The sequence below is a fragment of the Nicotiana tabacum genome, chromosome 8 (assembly GCF_000715075.1).
Source record: "Nicotiana tabacum cultivar K326 chromosome 8, ASM71507v2, whole genome shotgun sequence".
Taxonomy (NCBI): domain Eukaryota; kingdom Viridiplantae; phylum Streptophyta; class Magnoliopsida; order Solanales; family Solanaceae; genus Nicotiana; species Nicotiana tabacum.
Window position 1 is genome coordinate 21,923,479 of NC_134087.1, and position 22,709 is coordinate 21,946,187.

The 22,709-nt window shown below is 39.5% G+C and overlaps 1 protein-coding gene and 1 non-coding gene across 4 annotated transcripts; one reads left to right on the forward strand and one right to left on the reverse strand.

Annotated features, from left to right (window-relative positions):
* The first annotated feature begins 12,594 nt into the window (after positions 1-12,594).
* On the forward strand, positions 12,595-12,667 carry TRNAR-CCU (transfer RNA arginine (anticodon CCU)). The gene has a single exon. It is a non-coding gene; the product is annotated as a tRNA-Arg (tRNA).
* A 2,339-nt stretch (positions 12,668-15,006) lies between these two features.
* Positions 15,007-21,134, reverse strand: LOC107782025 (eukaryotic translation initiation factor 2 subunit beta). Of its 3 annotated transcripts, none has more exons than XM_016602860.2 (10): positions 21,019-21,134; positions 20,363-20,424; positions 18,447-18,555; positions 18,188-18,240; positions 17,668-17,722; positions 17,502-17,590; positions 16,809-16,954; positions 16,250-16,392; positions 16,008-16,093; positions 15,007-15,217 (listed from the first exon to the last, which is right to left on the reverse strand). In XM_016602860.2, exons 2-10 carry the CDS (start codon positions 20,408-20,410, stop codon positions 15,140-15,142), a joined length of 807 nt encoding a protein of 268 aa, XP_016458346.1. In that variant the 5' UTR covers positions 20,411-20,424; positions 21,019-21,134; the 3' UTR covers positions 15,007-15,139. The 3 variants fall into 3 exon arrangements, with proteins under 3 accessions (XP_016458346.1, XP_016458347.1, XP_016458348.1); XM_016602861.2 differs by having other exon boundaries at positions 20,363-20,417; positions 21,019-21,099; XM_016602862.2 differs by having other exon boundaries at positions 20,363-20,412; positions 21,019-21,085.
* Between the last annotated feature and the right edge of the window lie 1,575 nt (positions 21,135-22,709).

A 22,709-nucleotide genomic window follows, 5' to 3' on the forward strand; every position in this document is an offset into this window, starting at 1 on the left:
ATGTTTGACCAAAAGATATCAAGACCTTTTTGATTAAAACAACTTATGATAATGATGAGGTCAATCTTAGTCAAGCACAATAAAATTTAAATCAAGTGATGGAAGGAGTAAGCAAGATGAATGATGTAACAAATATGTTGGAATCAAATAAATGCTCATAAATGTGAAGACTTAAATGCACAATCAATCTCAATGAATGCAATCGGTGTAGGGAAGGAATTTGGATCTTCTCTATTGTGCAATGATATCAATTTTATTGTGCAATCAATGAACAAGACTGCTTTCGTATGCACTCTCAGATGATTCTTTTACAAAGTGCTCTCTTGTCTTTTTTCACATGTCCCCCTTTTCTTTACCCACTCTTCCTATCTATAAGGGACAATTTCCCGAGAAACCCTAAAAAGTACAACATAGAGAATATTCGAAAGGCATATTCTTACTGTCTCCTACTAAGTCTTACACTATCGTGGACGTCATGCATTGATCGACCGCCCTTGGTCGTTGCCTTTCACCATGACGACCATTAGACAGTGCATCATGATAACCTCGTTCCTCGTCCTACCCGGTAATGATCGTGGTGGCCAAATTTGAACCCATACAGTTAGTCACTCGCTTGTTGAGGTCGCGGCTCTATGCGTCCTTGATAAGCGGACGTCGCCCATACCCGCGGAGAAATTTAGCTATTGGGTTATAAGGGTTTGACCAATAATGAAAGAGCGGTGCGCTTCATGGTATCCTAATTGGTGTAGCCTATCGGGAAATGACATCACTCCTACGTGCGTCATCATTACGCGTCTTCTCAAGGCAGGGACTAATTGCTTGCCTCTTTGGTTTTGGTGCCATTGGTAGCCTTCCGCTTCGATTCTGGCGCCATCCAACCCTATAAATAGGTGAATGTTTTGTTTTTTCAAGAACTTTTTAGCCATTTCCTCTCTAGTGTATGTATTGTCTTATTTTGTCGTCTTTTCTAGTATCTTCAGCTTTGTTTTCATGATTCTTCCTCTTATCTCTTCTGCTCATCGTTCTTTGCTCTTTTTTTTATCAACATACCTTCTGCCATCGAGATTCCTAGAACACGTCGGTCACACGAAGAGATTTCTGACGCTACCCCGCTATCCATAGCACCTCCCTCTGGTGGTGAGGATATGGCAGTAAAGGAAGGGGACAATTTTCCCACCGTCGAGGATATACTACCGAGAAACCCTATGTCTCGGAATGATTTTCTTAAAGAACCTGTCCCTTCTCCTGCTCTGGTGGTTTCTGAGGCTGAGCAAGCTTACATAGATGACCTTCGATCTACGTACAATATTCCATCCCATGTCGAGATGGTTCCGGTTGCGAGGGATTTTGTGGATGTCCACATACCGAGATATTGTGATTTTTATGTATATCCCTTTGTGATCGGCCACTCCCTCCCTCTTCTTCCGTTAGCAGAGGAATTCTATCGGTTCTACGAGGTCTGCCTGGCACAACTATCTCCATATATGTACAAGATGTTTCTGGTATTGACGAAGTACGCGGAGTTGGCGGGGTGTGAAGTTGGCCTTCATCACCTTTTACATTTGTTTTCCCCTTGTTTTCACAGGGGCATTATAATAAACTTGAGGCATCGTGGGACCAGGGGGCTGGTGATCGGAACAGACGACCGGGAAAGACACAAATTTTGGCATAAATACTTCTTTGTTAGAACTGAGCATCTGGTGTCAGACCCCGCTGGATTCCTGGAACGGTGGAATCATAATTGAAGGTGTTGCTACTTGTAGTTTACTTTCGTTCTTTCCAACTTTGTACTTATTTGTAACTTTTCCGTGCAGCTGTGAGGCGTACACCTCGTCCCATCATCAGTATAGAGGATTGGGTAGCCCGTTTATTACCTTACGCGGTGGAGACTAGAGATTGGCCCGCATTTATGAAATGCTTTAGGCCGAAGGTTCCATCTGGTAAATGTTTTTCTCTGTTTTGACCTTTGGCTGTTTGCTGCCGTTTATTGATACGACTCCATGTGATGACAGGTCATAGGGCTTCCAGGAAGAAGGCCCCAGTCCCTGCTTTTCGCCAGGCCATCGCATCAGCGGGGATGCAATTTACCTTCGCTGAGTCCATCCGAGGGGGCCATGCTCAACCCGTATAGGCTAGGGACTCTTCCCGTGACATTGTTGTTCGGGATGAGATATCCTCCCGACCAGTCTATCACCTCGTGGATGAGCCCTCCAATGGGGATGAATCTCCGTTAAGAAAAAGGAGGAGGGTAGAACTCAGGAAGAAAGTTGCCATTGATGCTGGAAAAAGCAGAACTAGTGCGTCGGAGATGGCACTGGTGCCTGTTTTTATGGCAGACGCCATTTTGGTAAGAAGGTCCTCCCGGACCAAAAGAATATACCAAGGAGGGGGATTTATACGCTCTGTCGAGGGTGGCACATTATCTGCCATTGGGGGAGGCGTACACGCCGAAGGCGACGGTTTGGGTTCGGGTTCGGACGTCGGCCCAGAAGATGTACGAGAGTTCTTGGAATGTCATACTTGTGTAGAAGTAAGGACGGAGGGTTCTGACCGACACATTGTCATCCCTGGAGAATACGACTTGTTGTCAAACTGTGAGCATGCAGCGTCGGTGCTTGCCCCTTTGTGCGCTGCTTCTGAGAGTGCGACACTTAAGGCGATGAGTGATGCAGAGTTGTGACGGAGCATTTTCGGCATGGCTCTACGGTTAAATGCTTCTCTCTTTTCTTTTTGTTTTTGGATATGTTTTGTATTATTAGCCCATTCTTTGTTTTGACTTTGCTTTTCATACTAGACCATCATCATGGAGATCAAGTGTGAATGTAGGGACAGGCGGAGGATGACCGTTTTTGGGAAGATGACCACCAAATATCAGGAATACTGTACTAAACATCGTGCGTTGGCCGATCTCTTTACTCAGGATAGTGACTTTCAATTGTTCCATGACGGGCTTAAGCAGAAGGAGAATCAATTGGCGCAGAAGGCCGAAGAGCTGAGAGAGAGATATGAGGACCTGATAAAGGCTATCGCCCGTTGAAGTGAGCTTGAGGCGGCTCTTAAGGCCAAAGAAGATGAGCTTGAGTTGAGTAAAGGGGTGATTACTGACAATGCTGCCCTCCAGGTGAAGGTGGCCAACTTAATTGCTGAGCTCGATAGGAAGGTGGTAGAGGTCGCCGACCTTAAAGGTGAACTGAGTGCAAATGCTGATGGATTGGCTCATGCTGAAAGGGATAGGGCAACTACCATATCTGAGGCAACGGCTCTAGAAGACGCCTTTCGTGTTTGTAGATCAGAATGGGACAAGGAGGTAGAGACATCTGCGCTTAAGGTGGCAAGATTTGAGGGGCGTATTCGTGATCTGGAGGCGAAGTTGTCCACGTTAAACGAAAAATTGCTGCTTTGAAGGCGGAGGACGTGCGACAACAGTCGCATCCCTCTACAATCCATACTTCAGTCGACCCTGTCGTGCCTCGAGAATTATATGGGCTATGGGTTCATGGTGAATCCCAGCTTGACGTATATAAGTCTCTTCACGCTGATAGGAAAATATCTAAGGCAGAACTCCGAGAGGTGCGTATTAAAGCACGTGCCACTCGAGAGGCATATGGTTACGACCCCGGCACGCCTGGCGGAAACGATGTCAATTTTGACAATGCGAACAAGCTCGCCTCCGATTCTTGGTACAATGAGGAGTATGCCATAGGGGGTGATGTGGCGTAGGACTTGGTTGTATTTATTTTTGTTTTGCCATTTTTGTGGGGGAATCCTTGAGCCCTTTGTAAAAACTTTTGTAACATAGCAGCCGTAATGGAGCAGTTACTCTTTATTATGTACCTCTGAATTGTTTTCTTGTTGTGTGTTTTGTGTTTGTTTATTTGGCGACGACCTTTGTCGTAGTCGTGCTATTTCGAGTTGTCGAAATGTTAACTCGTTGCACTTCGAGTGGTATCAAACTCTTTTCTTTAGTAACGGCCTTAGCCATAGGGATGTTACTTTCGAGCTAATGTTGAAGTATTATCCCGTCATGGTTCAAATGTTGTCGAATTCTTTTCTTTAGTAACGGCCTTAGCTATAAGGATGTTACTTTCGAGCTAATGTCGAAGTGTTATCCTTTCATGGTTCGAGTGTTGTCGAATTCTTTTCTTTAGTAACGGCCTTAGCCATAAGGATGTTACTTTCGAGCTAATGTCGAAGTGTTATCCCATCGTGATTCGAGTGATATCGAACTATTTTCTATGGCGATGGCCTTAGCCGTGGGGGTGTTTTTTCAACTTAATGTCGAAATGTTAATCCGTCGTGGTTCGAATGGTATTGAACTCTTTTCTATGGTGATGGCCTTAGCCGTGGGGGTGTTATTTCAACTTAATGTCAAAATATTAATCCGTCGTGGTTCGAATGATATCGAACTTTTTTCTATGGCGATGGCCTTAGCCGTGGGGGTGTTATTTCAACTTAATGTCAAAATGTTAACCCGTCGTTTTTGCCGAAGGACGATGAAGGGTAACATGTTTTATTTTATTTGTTGGAGTGTCGTGTATGCTGGTTTCATTTATGCGTTGGAGATATATGTCGATTTCGTACATTTATTGAAGTAATTTCATTCATGTGATGGAGATACATGTCGATTTCGTACGTTCAATGGAGTAGTTTCCTTGTACCTAGTCCCTTTATTGATTGGCCTGGAGATGTTATCGGCAGGCTGGGCGATGAATTATACTTTGAACTTTGAGACATCCCCCTCGTCGCCTCGTTAAAAACCTCCCCAAGAAAACCCGATTGGGATAAAACCCGAGTAAGGGAAAACGAGTACGACTTAGGTAGCGTCATTTTCCAGAAGTTGAAATGTTTGAGGTGGGCGACATTCCAGTTATTTTGTAGTAGTTTTCCTTCCATTGTTTCTAATTGAAATGCTCATTTGCTTGTTGCTGCTGTGATTTTATATGGCCCGTCCCAGTTTGTTCCCAATTTTCCTTCACTTGGGTATTTTGTTGCTTGTGTTTTGACCTTGAGGACGTAGTCCCCGACTCTGAGTGTTCGTACTTTGGCCTTCTTGTTGTAGTACCTTTCTACTTGTTGTTTTTGGGCTATCAGTCTTACGTGAGGCAGATCCCTTCGTTCTTCCACCTCGTCCAAGTCCTATATTCTATTTTCGTCATTGTTCGGTCCACTCTCATTGGAGTATCTCAGGCTGGGTTCTCCGACCTTAATGGGTATAACGGTGTTGGTCTCGTAGATCAATGAATATGGCGTCTCACCTGTGCTTGTTTTTGGCGTGGTGCGGTAGGCCCATAACACCTCTGGCAGCAGTTTTGGCCATAGCCCTTTGGCGTCCTCGAGCTTTTTCTTTAGTATATTCAATATTTTTTTGTTGGAGGATTCTTCTTGACTATTTCCGACAGGGTGATATGGCGTGGAGAGTATTCGCTTGATGTGCCATTTTTTGAAGAACTCGGTCGTCTTTTTCCCGATGAACTGAGGTCCATTGTCACAACTAATTTCTTTGGGGATGCCGAAGCGGCATATGATATTTTTCCAGATGAATGCGATGACTTCTTGTTCGTGTATTTGAGTGAACTCACCTCCTTCCACCCGTTTGGAAAAGTAATCAGTTAAAACCAAAAGGAAGCGTATCTTACCTCGCCCTGCTGGGAGGGGTCCGACAATATCCATTCCCCATTTTATAAATGGCCATGGAGAAGTGACGGAGTGTAGGAGTTCGCCCGTTTGGTATATCATAGGGGCATACTTCTGGTATTGCTCACATTTTTTGACGTAATCTGCGGCTTCTTTTTTCGTAGTGGGCTAGTAGTATCCTGCACGAATAAGATATCTGACGAGGGCTCGGTTGCTTGGATGGGGACCGCAGTGGCCCTCATGTACTTCTTCGAGCACACGCCTTGTTTGATTTGGTCCAAGGCATTTGGCCAAAGGGCCGCCAAACATCCTTTTGTAAAGGTCGCGGTTTATGAGGTTGTACCTGGCCGCTTGTATTCGAAGCTTTTTGTCTTCTTTTATGTCTTGTAGAAGTGTTCCCTCCTGCAAATATGTTATGATGCGGTTGCGCCAGTCCCAAGTTAAGTTTATAAAATGTACCTCGGCTTGGTCTATTGATTAGTGGAGGAGGGTGACCACGTTTTCCTTGGTGATATTTTTAGTTATTGTTGCCAGTTTGGCGAGACTGTCTACTTCGATGTTTTGCGACCAAGGTATCTGGTCGAGTCGGCATTCATCGAATTCTGGTAGTAGCTTATGGATTTCTGTCTGGTATTTCTGTAGTCTTTACTCCTTGATTTGGAAAGTCCCAGTAACTTGGTTTACAACAAGTTGAGAGTCGCAGCGGAGGATGACTCGTCGTGCACCATACTTGAGGGCCAGTTTCAGTCCTGCAATTACGGCCTCATACTCGGCCTCATTGTTAGTCATTTTGGGACACAGTATGGATTGGCGAATCACTTCGCCTGTTGGGACTTCAAGTACGAGTCCGAATCCAGATCCTGACGCGTTGGATGCTCCGTTAGTGTAGAGGACCTAGAGGTCGGGTCGCCCAGGGGAGGGGAGAAGTGCCTCTTGCTCGACCTCAAATAGTATTTCTACACTGAAGTCGGAGACGAAGTCAATGAGTACTTGCGATTTTATCGCAGTTCGCGGTTGATATGTTATATCGTGCTCGCTCAATTCTGTGGCCCATTTGGCCGATCTACCCGACAGTTCGGTCTTGTGCAGAAAGCTCCTGAGGGGAAAAGTCATCACCACCTTTATGGGGTGGCACTGAAAATATGGTCTGAGCTTGCGTGAAGCTATGACCAACGCCAGAGCCAATTTTTCAAGGTGGGGATACCTCGTTTCGGTGTCAACTAAAGTTTTGTTGATATAGTAAATCAGAGATTGCGTACCTTTGTTTTCACGGACCAAAATTGCGCTTACAGCATCTTCGGAGATGGCAAGGTAGACAAGGAGGCATTCGCCTAGATCTGCCTTGGCGAGTAACGGTGGCAAGGACAAGTAGGTTTTCAGTTTTCTTAGGGCGTCGACACATTCTGAATTCCACTAGAGCCCGTTATCTTTCTTTAGCATATTGAAAAATTTATGGCACATGTCTGATGACCGTGAAATGAACCTTGACAGGGCAACTATCCGACCTGTCAGCTTTTGTACCTATTTTTTGCTGGTGAATGTTTCTGGTATTCCCTCGATGGCCTTAATCTGATCTGGATTGACCTCGATGCCTCTTTGCGACACCAAGAAATCAAGGAATTTGCCCGAGGTTACGCCGAAGGCGCATTTTTCGGGGTTTAGTTTAATGTCATACCGCCTTAGTATGCCGAAGGCTTCCTTCAGGTGATCGATATGGTCTTCTTTCCTTTTCGACTTAACCAATATGTTGTCGATGTAGACCTCCAATATTTTACCAAGTTGATCTTTGAACATCTTGGTGACCAATCTTTGATATGTCGCCCCTGCATTCTTAAGTCCAAACGGCATGACCCTATAGCATTACATTCCCTGGTGAGTGATGAAAGTGGTTTTCTCCTGGTCCTCTTCCTCTATGAGGATCTGGTTATAACCCGAGTGGTCATCTAGGAAGCTTAGCAACTCGTGTCCCGCTGTTGCGTCGATTAGTTGGTCGATGTAGGGCAATGGAAAGGAGTCTTTTGGGCATGCCTTGTTTAGGTTTGTGAAATCTACACACATCCGCCACTTTCCATTTTTCTTCTTTACCATGACCACATTGGCCACCCACTGGGGATATTTTGACTCTCGGACGGAACCATTTGCGAGCAGCTTATCGACTTCTTCGTTGACGACTTCGTTGATTATGGCGTTGAACTTTCTCCTCATTTGTCGCACTGGTTCCAAGAGATTGTGCCCGATATAAGCCTTTTTTGTGTTGTCATTGTCGTCTAGTAGGACAGGATGAGGTCCTCTATTATCGACTCGGAGGCTCCCACGATGTCCGTATCCTTGATAACATTTGTCCGTATCTCGAGTTTGGTTCCCGACATCACTGATTGTTATTCTTCCACGCTCGGTCATTTTAGTTGTTGGGTATGTGCGCAATCTTGGGCGATATGATAGCATTCTTGTGCGGTGCGTTGTTTGCTCTGAATACCCCCCATGGAGTAGGAAACTTGATTACTTGATATAGACTTGATGGGACTGCTCGCATGGAGTGTATCCATGGGTGTCCTATGATAGCGTTGTAGGATGTGTCTTGGTTCATGATGTGAAACGTTGTTTCCATGGTGACTCCTCTGACAAGGAAGGGTAGCACTATCTCTCCAAAAGTTCGCTCAAGTGAATTATTAAAACCTGTTAATGTTATGCAACGTGGTATTATTTTATCTTCGAGTCTCATCTGTACGAGGTCTCGAGGATGGATAATACACGTGCCGCTTTCGTCATTTACCATTGTTCTTTTTACATCAGTATCTGCAATACGTAAAGTGAAAACAAGAGCATCGTAGTGAGGGAAAGACAAACTATCGGTATCTGATTTATCGAAGATGATACTATCTTCGAGGTCATCATACCGTTCATTGGTGATCGACCGTTTGAGTTTATGTGTGGTGGTGAACTTTACATGGTTGATTGATGTGCCATCGCCTCTGTCGTTGATCATCTGTATGGTACGAGCGAGAGAGGGTAGTTTTGGAGGTCCCTAGGGTTGTTCGTGTCCGAGGGGAAAGTTAGCCCGTCCTCGGTCGCTCAGCAGCTCTTTCAAGTGCCCCTGATTTAGCATTCTTACTACCTCATGTCGTAGTCCTATGCAATCTTTGGTTTTATGACCCCTTTCCTGGTGAAATTCGTAAAGAACATTCGACTTCCGAGTGCTTGGGTCAGACTTCATCTTTTACGGTCATTGTACCTTCGTGCCAAGTTTCTTTAGGGCATACACTATTTCTGAAGGAGAGACAAAAATTGTGAGCAGATAAGAGCGGAGGCATACCTTTCTCATATCGATGTGGCACTGTATGTCGAGGATGGGCATCTATGTGCCGCGGAGGAGGTGGGATAGATGTCCTGATGTAGGTAGGGGTAGGAATCGATTGGTTCGGTTCGGTTATGAATATTATTGGTTTAGCATATCGGTTATCGATTTACAAATTTGATAAATCGATAACCGAACCGATAAGATATTGGTTATCGGTTATCGATCATTATCAGTTCGATTATCGATTTACCCGATAAGATAACTCAATCTAGAGTTAAGCAAAAAATAAAAGACAATTCACCGGAGTTAAGCAAAAAAGAGAAGAATTCACATATAGCATACTAAAGACTTATGCTAGGAGTAACTAGTAAGGTCTATGAAGAATGAAGATGAAGCAACCGAAGAGTGGTGTTGAGAAAGAATAGGAGAGAATGAACTGAAGCCCTATCATTTGTATATACTTAAGGATAAAGTCACAATTTTATTAATTCTTGTTGGGTTATCAGTTAACCCATTAACAAAATTGGCAAACCGAAGCCCGAATCGATAACCCAATAGTAAAAAAATTCTAAACCATTATCGAACCGTTAACCCAATAACCCGATACCGATAACCTAATAAAAAATTAATAGTTTGGGTTATCGATTTTACCCGATATATGCCCAGCCCTAGATGTAGGGTTGATGCCTTTCTCGACTGAGACAGGGCCCTAATTGATCTCTTCAATCGTCGTTGTGATGATCTTTCCTTGTTTCAGCTTGAACTGATGTCAACCATTAAATCAGACCGTTGAGGTCGTCCTCGTCGGCTCTTACCTCGGCGCAGTAGGCGTTGTGGATTTCTTCCCAAGTGGTAGGAGGGTATTTTATGGGCCTGCTTAACAATTTTCTGGTCGCTCTCGACCCATTCCTATTTAACCCGTTCTAGAAGGCTGCTATCAACATTCCCTCTAACACATTTGGCAAGCTCATTCTCACCCTGTTAAACCGAGCTAAGAAGTCCCTAAGTCCCTCGCCGAGCATCTGCTTGACGGCAAATATGTCGTTTACCCTGGCTTCCGCCTTTTTAGCTCCTACATGAGCGGTGACAAACTTGTCCGCCATTTCTTCGAACGTTGCTATTGACCGTGCTGGTAGTTGTGAGTACCAGGTTAGGGCTCTCCCTGTTAGGGTTTCGCTGAATTTTTTCAGTAGCACCGATGGTACCTGTTCTTTCTAAAGATCGTTGCCTTTTACGGCTGTAACGTAGTGGTTGATATGGTCTTCTAGGTCTGTAGTGTCATCATATATCTTCAGGTATGGTGGCATTTTGAAGGTTTATGGAATGGTGTGGGGGGTTGCTTCCTCATTGTATGGTTGCTCGATAAATCTACCAACATCCCGTTTTGGCAATAACTTTGGGGCGCCTGGTATTTTGTCGACCCTTTCTTGGTGCTCCTTCATCTGGTCACGGAGTGCCTTATTCTCATTTTCCATTTCCTCCATTTTCTTTAGAACGGTTGCGAGCATGTCATTACTTGCGTCAATAATAGTATTAGTGTTACCTGTGCGGGGGGCATCTTGTTCGTCAGCGATCGTCATGACATCTATGTGGGCAATGTCTTTGTTATCCCTTTGAGCGGGCTTATCAGGTATGTTGTTCAGAGTGCTTGTTAGCCACTCTTCCAGTAGTCTTTTTACTGTCGGTGGCTCCTCTTCTGTTGTAGACGTGGAGGCTTCCTTCTCGCGCAAAGCATTTACGCTTTCACACGGAGGAGGTGAAGTGTCTCCCCTAGGTATGGTGTTTGGTGTCCCTTTTTCGTTATTTTCCCTGATGTCTTCGTTGATGGTGTTCAAGATGTTAGTTGTGACACCTGCAATTGCTTTTAGCCTTGCAACTCATGTTCCTGCCATTGTTAGTTTTTGCAAAGCTAGGAAGAGGTGACTATCCCTTTCTATGATCTAGATGAAACTGAAATCTAAACTAAAAACCCCCACATATGGCGCCAAATTATTTGACCAAAAGATATCAAGACATTTTTGATTAAAACAACTGATGATAATGATGAGGTTAATCTTAGTCAAGCACAATAGAATCTAAATCAAGTGATGGAAGGAGTAAGCAAGATGAATGATGTAACAAATATGTTGGAATCAAATAAATACTCATAAATGTGAAGACTTAAATGCACAATCAATCTCAATGAATGCAATCGGTGCAGGGAAGGAATGAATATGAGATGATTGGAAAATTTTTGGATCTTCTCTATTGTGCAATGATATCAGCTTTTGTTGCACAATCAATGAACAAGACTGCTTTCGTATGCACTCTCAGATGATTCTTTTACAAAGTGCTCTCTTGTCTTTTTTCTCATGTCCCCCTTTTCTTTACCCACTCTTCCTATTTATAAGGGATAATTTCCCGAGAAACCCTAAAAAGTACAACATAGAGAATATTCGAAAGGCATATTCTTACTGTCTCCTACTAAGTCTTACACTATCGTTGATGTCATGCATTGACCGACTGCCCTTGGTCGTTGCCTTTCACCACGACGACCATCAGACAGTGCATCATGATAATCTCATTCCTCGTCCTACCCGGTAATGGTCGTGGTGGCCAAATTTGAACCCATACAAAAGAGCCAACACATTCAATTTTTTACAGATCTGGACGTCAATTTTTCAATTTTTGAGAACAAAATTTACATGCTTAGAGCAATTATACTTTATAATTTTTCCAATTCAATTTAAGGACACAAATTGTCAAGGTAATGTGTAAGGGGACTAATAAGCCTTGAATTGCACCTACCACATAGCTGTGGACGTGGAACCTTAAAATCACAAAAACACAAGAGGCCCAAATTCTTTTACTCAATCGTTTCAAAGTTCATAGTGGGTTGACAAGCCTTTATCATATGTTTCAGTAGATATGAATGTGGGGGAGAGAGGCATTTTTTCATTGTTTTTTCAAATTTCCATATCTGACGAATAAATTATAAGAAAGTGCAGATTAGAGAAGTTGAATATGAAGATGAAAGTGCAGGATAGTGCAAAAAACTATCCTTTTCACTTTAGACTTAAAATTTCTTTCTGCTTCCGTAATTCAATTAGCTTAAGTCCATTATATACCGTCAAACCTTTCTATAACAGTCTCGTTTGTTCCGATTATTGTTGGATGTTATAGCAAAGTGCTGTTATAAAGAACATATATTATTAAATAACATTAAAATTGGTTCCGAAAAAGCTTGACTTTTATAATGAAGTGTTATTATATAGGTATATTCTTATAGAGAGGTTTGACTGTACATAATTTAATAGAAGCGGACCTACCCTTTAAATAGGAGGGTCACCGGTTCCTGATAATTTTGAAAAAAATATGTGTATATATTGTAATTGACACCCTAAGATTCAAATTTTAAGTAACTGCATTGGTCGATTTGGGAGCATAACTTGGCTTCTAGTACGCTGCTTGGGTTCGATTCCAGCTTTAGTATTTGCTCAAATTCTTATTCTACATTGTTCTTTGGGACAACATTGCTCGAAATAAAAGTTGGTAGATTATAATTGATTCAATAATGGGTTCACGAGTTTAACAAATCAGGATTGAATGGTGTGATAGGGTGGGGGTTGGAGTGACCATTTCAGAGTATCTAATTCAAATTAAAACAGAAAGGTAACAAAAGGGCGCCTGTAGCTCAGTGGATAGAGCGTCTGTTTCCTAAGCAGAAAGTCGTAGGTTCGACCCCTACCCGGCGCGTCTCATTATATATTTTTACAATTCAAAGAATTCCAGTTAAATCTCAAGAACAGATTGACATATTTGTGAATGCAATTTTAGACAGCGAATATTCATCAAAACGTAAAAACATTTTGCCATCATTGTCGCTCTGTGTATCTAAGTAGTCAATGTTGGATAAATCATCTGATTCAGACTCGAATGTTGACGATGTATCAGCACGATCACGCATCCAGTGAAGAGGTTTAAGACCTTTACATTTTCTATAATAATTACTCCATTTGACGGAAATTTTAGTACTTACTTTAAAATTTAGTTAACTAAAATCTCACATTGTAAACTTCAAATTATGGCTTCTGCGCCCACTATATTGGTCAAAGTGGTGCACTTTAATTTTTGTCACTTGAAGAGCCATAGCGAGATAGAGAGATGGGGATTAAAGAACGATAGTAAATGACTTTAGAGATTGCATGTGTGGTCTAATATTATGTATATTTTAGGTGAAAATTCGTTCTTATGTTGTTCCTGTTTTAATCATTCTGATTCGGGTTGTACAAAGAAAATCGACAAACTGCACCAAACCGATAATCCGAGTCAAATCGGAAAAAAAAAACGACTATGATTTGGTTTAATTTGGTTTGGTGTTAGAAAAAAAAAAACTCAACCATAATTGGTTTGGTTTTAACTAAGAAAAGTCACACCGAAACCAAATCAACACGACATTACATGTATACAAGTTTTAAAAATATTTTATACATAAAAATAATTATTGTAATATAGTTTATAAATATAATTTAAACTCTTTAATAGTTCTCTCTTTTAATGTATTATTTTAAGCTTGGACTTAGAACTTTTGAATGGTATTATAGCCCATAAAAGTAGTTAGTAACTTAAATAAAGCCCAAAGCAAAATCAAATCAATATTAATGCTAACAAAAAAATTCAATTCAATACTAGAAATGACAATAGTATTGGATATTTATTTTTTTATTTTCGCATTGATTTAGATAGTGAAAATGCATAACTCACTTTTAATATTATTTAGTCATGTAATTAATACTTAGTACTTATTAGTCGTACTTATTTTAACATGACTTGGTACTTTTAAATTATGTTTATTTTTATTATTGCTTATTAATTAGCAATATTTATCTTATACGATTTGTTGAGTATTTTAGTATAATTATGACTCATCTCACGTTATTTTGTATTATTTTTTTTGGGTAATATCTTATATAATTTTATCCTACTAGGACATAAGAAATATTAGAGCACAAATTATAAATTTTATGCTATGAAGATTTTGTCGGAAAAAATCCGAAAAACCCGAGAAAAAACGTGATTGAAAAATCCGACTTTTGTTGGTTTGGTTTGGTTTATAAATTTAAAAATTCGAGATAATTGGTTTGGTATGGTAATTGAAAAATCCGAACCAACCCGGCCTATATGCACCCCTAATTCTTATAAAAGATGTCCCAATGTCGTAGTAATGAAGATTGATTTATGTACATTGTCTAACCAATGAATATGTTTATTATGCTGCTTGATCTAGTTCTTGATCTACTTGGATATGGTCCTTTCACCAATATAAATTGCTTGTTCTTCGGGTGTCTAAAGAAATCAGAGCTTGCACAATGAGGGAATACACGTAGCTACTAAGGGGATTTAACAATTTATATATATAAATACAAAAAAAAAAAAAAAAAATCTGTGTTTACCCAAGATTAATCTTGGCCTGGCTATCCCAAGATGTGGAATGCCTTTTATTTGACTTGACCTTCATCATCTTACTGTACTTTTGCTGAAAGGGGAGAATAACCCAATTTTAGGTGATTCTTTGCTTGAAAAGGCTCTATTTTGTGGTTTAATATTTCTCAATCTATTGCATTTGAATTGGCAACTGAATCATTGAACAAATATTGTTCACTTTTCCTACTGTTTTAATCCCCTTTCCCTTTTACAGAAGCTTCGTTTTTACTTATAAGAGTCTAGAGGAGCAAACCCCTCCGGCCTCTGCAAGAAAAATTAATATAAATACTAGAATTAATTCCGCTGTAGTTCCAATCAATAACATTTGAAGATAAATTAGAATATCAGGAATAATATAAATATCTAGAGTCAATAGCGCCAGTATTCTTTAACTCGTTACCACCTAAAGGAAATGCTATTAAGCTAAAAAGCTTTTATAGAACTAAATTTTCAAAAGCTCACAGTATACGTTACTACACTAAACGCGAACGATGTCTGAAGAACATTAGTAGGTAATTTGCTGCCTGCCATCAGATCAAGTCATTGTATATGTTATATCGAAACGTGTAGCGTGACGAATTGCAAAAGACAACATCACACAAAACTGAATCTATATCAACTCTCTTCATAAGCAAAGTTGCACCACATGTCAATATCTCGGTTAAACACAAAGCATAACATACAAAACTTTTAACAAAGTTGATTATAAGATGAAATTGTCCAACTAAAAATCCCCAAGCCGTCTTAAGTCCCAGCTTTCCGCCTGCCAACACGAGCAACGAACCCAGCCTTGATAGGAGCAACTGATCTTCCAGAACCACACTGCAAGAAATTAAACAAGCAAAACCTATTAAAGAACAGAAATAAACAATATAATTCTAATTTTTTCCCAAAGTTCAATCTTTCCCTATTACCCTTTTCAAACTTAAAAAAGATGAAGCAAGTGGGAGGAGAAAATTTCGAACAACTCTTGACAGGTGATCCTTTGGAAGTACGAAAGCTATCATTTCCCTTCTCCTTTTTGAGGTAAAAAGGAGTAGTACAATTCTTCATCTCTTTCAGGTTAAAACGAGATATAGGAATACTAAAGCATTCTTGAGGTTGGCTATATGAATCCTCACTAAACCATGTTACTCCATATAAGCTCATCTCAGGCCAATATTATTAAATAAAAATAATAATATTCTTGAGGGTAGGTCAGATCTCACAAAATCTAAAGCATAAACAAATTCAATCAACAAAAGCAAACCCAATATAAATTCAGATAAGTGGCAGGCCTGAGATCTCTCATATTACTTAGGTGTATGATCTGAATATGATAAGGTCACGTTCCATCACAGGATGCCTAAGAAGTAGCCAAGAAGCACCAGGCACTTGCATCTGTGAAAGCCCAAAGAGGAACAGTTTCTACACTGTAAACATCCTGTATCCCATGATCTCGAAGGGAATAAAAAAGCTAAAACACCTAAACAATCATCTGCCACAGTCTATTTTCAAATTATCTGATGGAAGAAAAATTGAAGCAAAATTTACAAAGATATACTTTTATATTGACAAATGTAAGGCTGAATGCAAACAATAGACATATATCACGCCTTCTTAGAGAAAATACCTTCTCGCATCTGAGGAAGAATAGACGGTTCTCCTTAGAAAGGATAGTATCTGGACTTTTACATCCATTGCAGATGACATACTCATCTGAAAACAAAAGTAAGTTGCTGAGCGAAGGCTGTTATATTATAGTTCATAGGATGCGGAAGGGCATAATATAGCACCATTAATAAGGAAAATATAAGGAAGAAAGTCGTTTCTGAATAGCTGCATATAGATCACAGATTCGCAACAGGAACTTACTGACATATCGCCGGAGGATTCCTTCAAAATTCTTTGGAGCAAATCTTCCCTTGATGACCAATCTTTGCTGCCCATCAAGTGATCCACTAGTCCCCATTTCAGCCAGCAAGAAAGTCATAACATGCTCTGGCTGCCTATGCATCCTATAAATAGGAAACAATTATTCAAGCAGCGTCGAAGCCATGTGGCAAATCAAAATGCAGGTCTATATGGAAATTACATATTCTTAACTAGATAAAACAAGTGATGACAATTCTTGGTCATGAAAGGTAGCAATGTAATATACAATTTATATGGTGAATATGATGGTCACTACTCACTACTCATCAATATCAAAGTACAAGCAATTCCGAGCTGTGAGGAACTTTGCATGGTGCCAAAATGTGTACAAGTTCTAACTTACTAAAGCAAACTAGCATATGGTGCATGTCGTGAAAAACAAATAAAATATACACATCCATGATGCAGACCTACAACATTAAATCAAAAAGGAAGGTGTGGCGACACAAAATGATGCAAGTGCTACAAGGAAAGAGAACCATGTGAACGAAAGACTTACGTCTTGCAAAGATCCATGAAATTCACAAACACAGTTTTCTTTGTGCCTTCACGAAGAACTTGAGGAGGCCTCATAACTGTCCTACGCCTATCTCCAGCAAGTTCAGGATTATTCTCACGTAGAATGTTGAATACTCTGCCCAGAAGCTGCATAATCAAAAGTGAAAATCAATTGCCATTAACAAAAATCCTGAAAGCAAACCAGTTGTGTGCACCAGGATATGACAATCAGATCTATGACACTAGTGCCTTAATGCAAATCAAGCAGGCAACCTCTTCAGGAAGAAGTACAACAAGTACAGTCAACCACCCTCTTTGTCAATTTAATCCTAGTCCTAGCACAGATTCTTACATTAGAACCCATACAGATTTAAACTGCCCCTGAACTTAACATGTCTTAGCCTTCTTTTTTTTCTTTAATAAGGAAACATATCATAGCTTTATTTAGACCACTATGAGAAAGTTAACATAGGCATTAGATAAATCTAAGTATTCCCAAATATTTACCAACTTTTAAAAAACTTATGCTGACTTCGTTACACAAGGTTTTCAATCATATACTTGGAGTAGTGCTGTGAGGTTGGCAGGTATGCATGACGTACCTACATTTTATCGGGGGCAATCTGTGTACTCTGAAAGTCTCTTAACAGGTATATGCAGTAATGCAGAAGAATACAAGAAAATGATAAAATACCTCCTCATATTCATAATCTCTATCTGTTCCCTCCCAAGGATATTGTTGCAGGACAATTTCTCCAGCAGCTTCATCATCTCCAAGGTGATCTAGAAGAAGAGGGCGGGTCATATCTCAAATATTACCACAACTAAACTCCAATCAAGCTGAATATGCAAGATCTCACCATCCACATCTTCGCCGACGCTTTCCTTCTCATCACTAAGGAGATCAGAGTGTGCCTGCACAATTTAAAATAGTTTCTTGCGTACATTGGATCTCAAGAATACTCAAAACGTCTTCTATCATTTAGTGAATTTCACTGAAACATTTTCAGGTCATAAAATTAAGCCTTTAACTATTTCTGTGGCACTTTAACCCTTAGTCAAATCTAATAATAAAACTGGCCATGTTTTGGTGTTCGGGGAGTATGAAATAGCTTTCTCTTGGGGTACAAATAACAAAGAAACCAAACAATTGGCTTTCGTTTCAACATCCGCAACTCTTCGAGCTTCCCTCAGTCATCCCTCCACTCCCATCTTCTTCCTCTATCCCCCATCCTAATAAACATAATATCTTTTGGTCGCACCATTTAATCCTCTGGTGTTTCTTCCAGAAGGGGTTAGTGCCAGAAAATGAGATGAGGGTGCAAGGTATTCACTGATGAATCAATCAATTTTTTGCATGTGGGATTGAGCAAAACTAACCGGCTTCTTCTTCTTCTTTTTACCAGAAAACGTAGCCTCAAGGCCCTCAGAAACTGCATAGAAAACAATGAGAAATAAATCACATTCAAGGTTCACATTTTCCTCGGTAGTCTTTATCTTCGGAGAGTATGTGTGCACATGTGCGTTGGGGGTTATGGGAACGGGAAAGGTGGGCGGTTGATTTGAGGATTATGCTCTATCACCTCTCCTGGGATTATTGGGAAAAATTAGGTGAAACCATTTTTTACAATTCACCTACCAGATAAATTCTCAGTTTTCTCAGCCAAGCTATCAACAGAGTCATCTGCAGGATCTTGAATTACAACCTTCTTCTTTTTCTTCTTTTTTGTAGGATCAAAAGGTGCTATCTGCAAAGCATAGAAAGAGAGGAAAAGATAATGAAACCAAGGTAGCAATCAAACATACATAGGTTCAGTATGATCTCAACAACATATCAACATGAAGATGGATGTAAAATCAATTAAGTGCTTTTGTTGTATATGACAAATGACCAACACCATATTTATCTCCAGTTTGATGACAACTCTGACTAAAACCTACTGAGGAAGCGATCGCTCCCTCCCCTGTGCCTATACAACAACAACAACAACAATCCCACAAGTGGGGGCTGGGGAGGGTAGTGTGTAGTGAGCCTTACCCCTACCGTGAGAAGGTAGAGGCTGTTTTCATAGACCCTTGGCTCAAGGAAAGACGAAAAAGAAGCAATAAGTCTTTTAGAGTACAAGTCCTTGCTAGTAGGCCACAAGAAGAGCTCTTTAGAAGCACAACCTCCTGTATTTTAATCTTTTAGATATATTTGCAATTAGATCAACCAACACAACTTAGGCTGCCAGTGGATTCTATAGCGTTACTCGTTCTCCCGCATGAAGGTGAGTTATTAACATTAGATTGTGTATTTAGTGATAACTATTGATGAAAAATATCTGATCGTTCAAAAAGGAAGAAAGAGGGGAGACAATTGTAATTGTTCTGATGCCGGTTAACTGCTAACATTGAATTGCCTATTTGTACTACGGACAGCCTGCAAGCATCTTTATCTGTTTAATAAAATTTGGCCACCACAATTTCCTTTAGGTATCTGCCATTACATTTGGTGGTTGACATGCACTTTGAACCAAGCATCAAAACCTACAACAATAGCAACAAACCCAGTTTAATCCCCTAAGTGGGGTCTGGGGAGGGTAGTGTGTACGCAGACCTTACCCCTACCCTACAAAGGTAGAGAGGTTGTTTCCGATCCAAGCATCAAAACCTAATGACAAATATTCCTTTTGGCATATCACATGAGAAGGATTATTCCTGGATGAGCTTCGTTGCACCTCCCATTTTCAACATCGCTCTCCAGCCCTTCTACTGCCTCTAAAATGAAATATGAATAGGAAAGGTTTCTACAGTGCTACTTGTTATATTCCACTAGCAAAGAGAGGAAAGAAGCCCATCACAGGAAGCATTCTTCTTTTTCTACTTTTATTTTATATTCCGTTCAACCTTATTGCAGTTTGTTTCAGACCATAAAATCCTGTTTTTACAAAATTCTTTATTGATGTTCTTCTAACTTCCCTTACGCACATAGGTTACTACCAACAAAGAAATTTAAGATATCTAGGCCATGTCTCTTATATGTTCAACAAAACAGCTAAAACATCCAAGGTTTGACAAGAGGAATTCATACAAAGATGTGAACAATGGACTTGTGAAGAAACTAAGCACTTTATCTTGATAAACAAATTTAACTCCGACACTGTAAAGTTTAACACTACCGTTATTCTTTAATCATTTGTAAAAGGTACTTATCATCTTGTTAAGATTACTAATCAATGTCTATTATAGACAGTTTACCTATAACTTGGCTTTTTAAATAATATAAATACTCTTCACATAAAAACTAAACAAAACCTTGATTAAGGCTTCTTACTTAATGTGCCTTTTCTTTTTTGCTAAAACCCTTTTTAAAGAGTATTCAAACAGCCTCTCCATAGATAACAAATTCTGCTCGGTGGGGATCTAAACACCTGAATTATTATTCTCAGAGTCAGACCATGCACAAACAAAGAGGCATTACCAAGACATGATGCAATGAGATAGCAAACAAAGAAAATTCCAAACAGTAACAACTGTAACGAGGAACAGAGAAAGAGAAAAAGCTGGACTTACGTCAGCCACCTCCTCCTTCAATTCGTTCTGATTCTCTTCTTCAGCCATGACTGCACTAAGATCTAAACCAATACAAATCAACAAATCAGTTAACATATATCTAATTGGGAATAATAGCAAGCAGCTAAACTCTAAATCCCTATAACTAGCTTTTTTAGATGCTCAGAATTACATATATAACAAATTCAAACTATCACAATCCACCAAAAAGTGAAAACAATTCTTTTAACTTTTTTCAAATTAATTCACGCAAACAAGAAACATGAAATTATGTGAATATCCATAGGCACAAATTCAAAGCAAGTGAAGCATAGGAAACAAGCAGAAAATAAGTAGCTAGTAGCAATGCGAAGCAACAAGTTAGCGAACGTATATCTAATTGGGAGTAATAGCAGGCAGATAAACCCTAAATCCTTATAACTAGCTTTCCTAGATACTCAAAAGTACATATACACTAATTAAAACAATCGTAATCCTCAGAAACAATTGTGAATACAATTTTTGTAACAATCGCTCCAAAAATTTAACTTGTTTCAAATTAATCCACACAAAATATGTAAACGGAACATGAATTTAATGTGCTTTACCGCATACAAGCATTAATTCAAAGTAAGTGAACTGGAAAAAACAATAAGAAAAATAGATCAGAAGCTAACCTTTCAATCGAGTGATTCGTTTATCTTCGCAGCCGATGAAAATGCAAGTTTTTTTTTTCTCTCGCTCTCTCTTGGATTTGGATTATATAACCCTTATTAGTTGGGCTACTTGCTTGGGCCGCTAGGCCGTTTTGAAAGGGCTTTTAACACTATTAGCCTGCGACTAAAATTAATTCCATTCGGTAGCCGAAAAAATATATATAATTTATATAATTTTTGTATATAATATATAGAATATATATTATTTTAAGAACAGCTATATAATATCATTTTTCGATTTTGAAAAAATTGGTGAAACTTTCGACCTTGTGGTTGTTTCCAAAAAGGGGATTGACACAAAAAGAACTCTTTGAGGGTGAAGCACCCCAAGAGTTGAGGTTTTGAAGTTTTATCTTTTCATAGGCAGAATTTTAAGTTTAATAAGTGTTGTCCTTCTATTATTTCATGGGTAAAAATTTTAATTTTTAATTTTGTGGCTCTGCTCATCAGAGGCGGATCCAAGATTTCAGAAGGATGGGTGCACCACTATCCGACCACCGTTTGATTTGGTTCTCTAAAACTTACCTTGGAGAACTATCAATAATAGCATCATTATTTATAGTTACAAGTACTAAAGCTCAATATATTAAAATTAAATAACTAATCAAAAAGAGAGTGGTAAATGAAAAAAGAGGAAACTTGAAATTGAAAAGATTCAAAATGATTTAAATTTTATTTTTTATAGTTTTTGAAACTCAATGATTGAACTAAAAAATAGAATGAAGAAAACACAGAAAAGAATCCAATCAAAATGAAAATTTAATTCAAGGATATATCAAAGGGTGAACCCAAAAACAGAATAATTGCATGGGGAAAAAAGAAAAGAAAAGAAAGATAAGGCATGAAATTTGAACTGAACAGAAAAGAAAAGAACGAAAAAGAGAAATAGAATAGGAAAAGAAAAATGGATAAGAGATGGAAAATATAGAAGCGAGATTTGAACACTAGACCTAGGGGTCAATGACGCATAAAGCTACCACTACAACAGATGCTCTTTTGACCATGGGTTCCCACGCGAAAAATTAAATACTTTATCCGAAAAACATCCCAGTGATACACAGCATAAGGAGGGGAGCATGGGTGCACGTGACTCATGCCCCTCCACGTGGATCCGCCTCTGCTGCTCATGAGACAAGTTGGGATTAAGAGGTAAAGACCGTCTCGAAAACAGAGTATGAGCAATTTACGCTAAATGCCTATGAAACCTAAATATATTACCATTTTTTACTTATTTTTAAAATAATTACAAAACATACCCGCCCCACTCAAACTTATTATCCGGTCGTCCACCATAACTCTAGTCCTTCAGTCACAAGAGACTCTTAAAGCCAAACTGACAAACTTTCCTAGTTAATCTTTGGTTAATCAACCAAACACAAAGTAACTTTTTTTTAAAATCTATTTTTTGCAAGTCTGTTGGTTCCGGAAATAGCTAAACTTTTTTTATTTATTTCTCTCCCTCTTTCTTTCGATTTCAGTTTTAAGTTCAGTATTGAATTAGCTACTAAATTATTTAGTATTTAGATTAGCTGAGCACATAAATCAATTATGGCAAAATATCAAACTAAAAAAAAAGAATGTAAATTTCATGTGCATAAGTTTAAAATTTCATATATGAATTTTCATGTGGATTTTGAAGTGTTTATTATTGG

Bases quoted from the DNA above. Each gene is read 5' to 3' on its own strand.
- LOC107782025 (XM_016602860.2), bottom strand. From the start codon at position 20,410: ATGGCTGAAGAAGAGAATCAGAACGAATTGAAGGAGGAGGTGGCTGAC. The intron at 17,723-18,187 runs GTTAGTTTTGCT...TAAATTGTGCAG, and splicing joins AAAAGAAGAAGAAGAAGCCG to GCACACTCTGATCTCCTTAG. The intron at 16,393-16,808 runs GTAAGTCTTTCG...TCCTATTTATAG, and splicing joins TTCATGGATCTTTGCAAGAC to GATGCATAGGCAGCCAGAGC.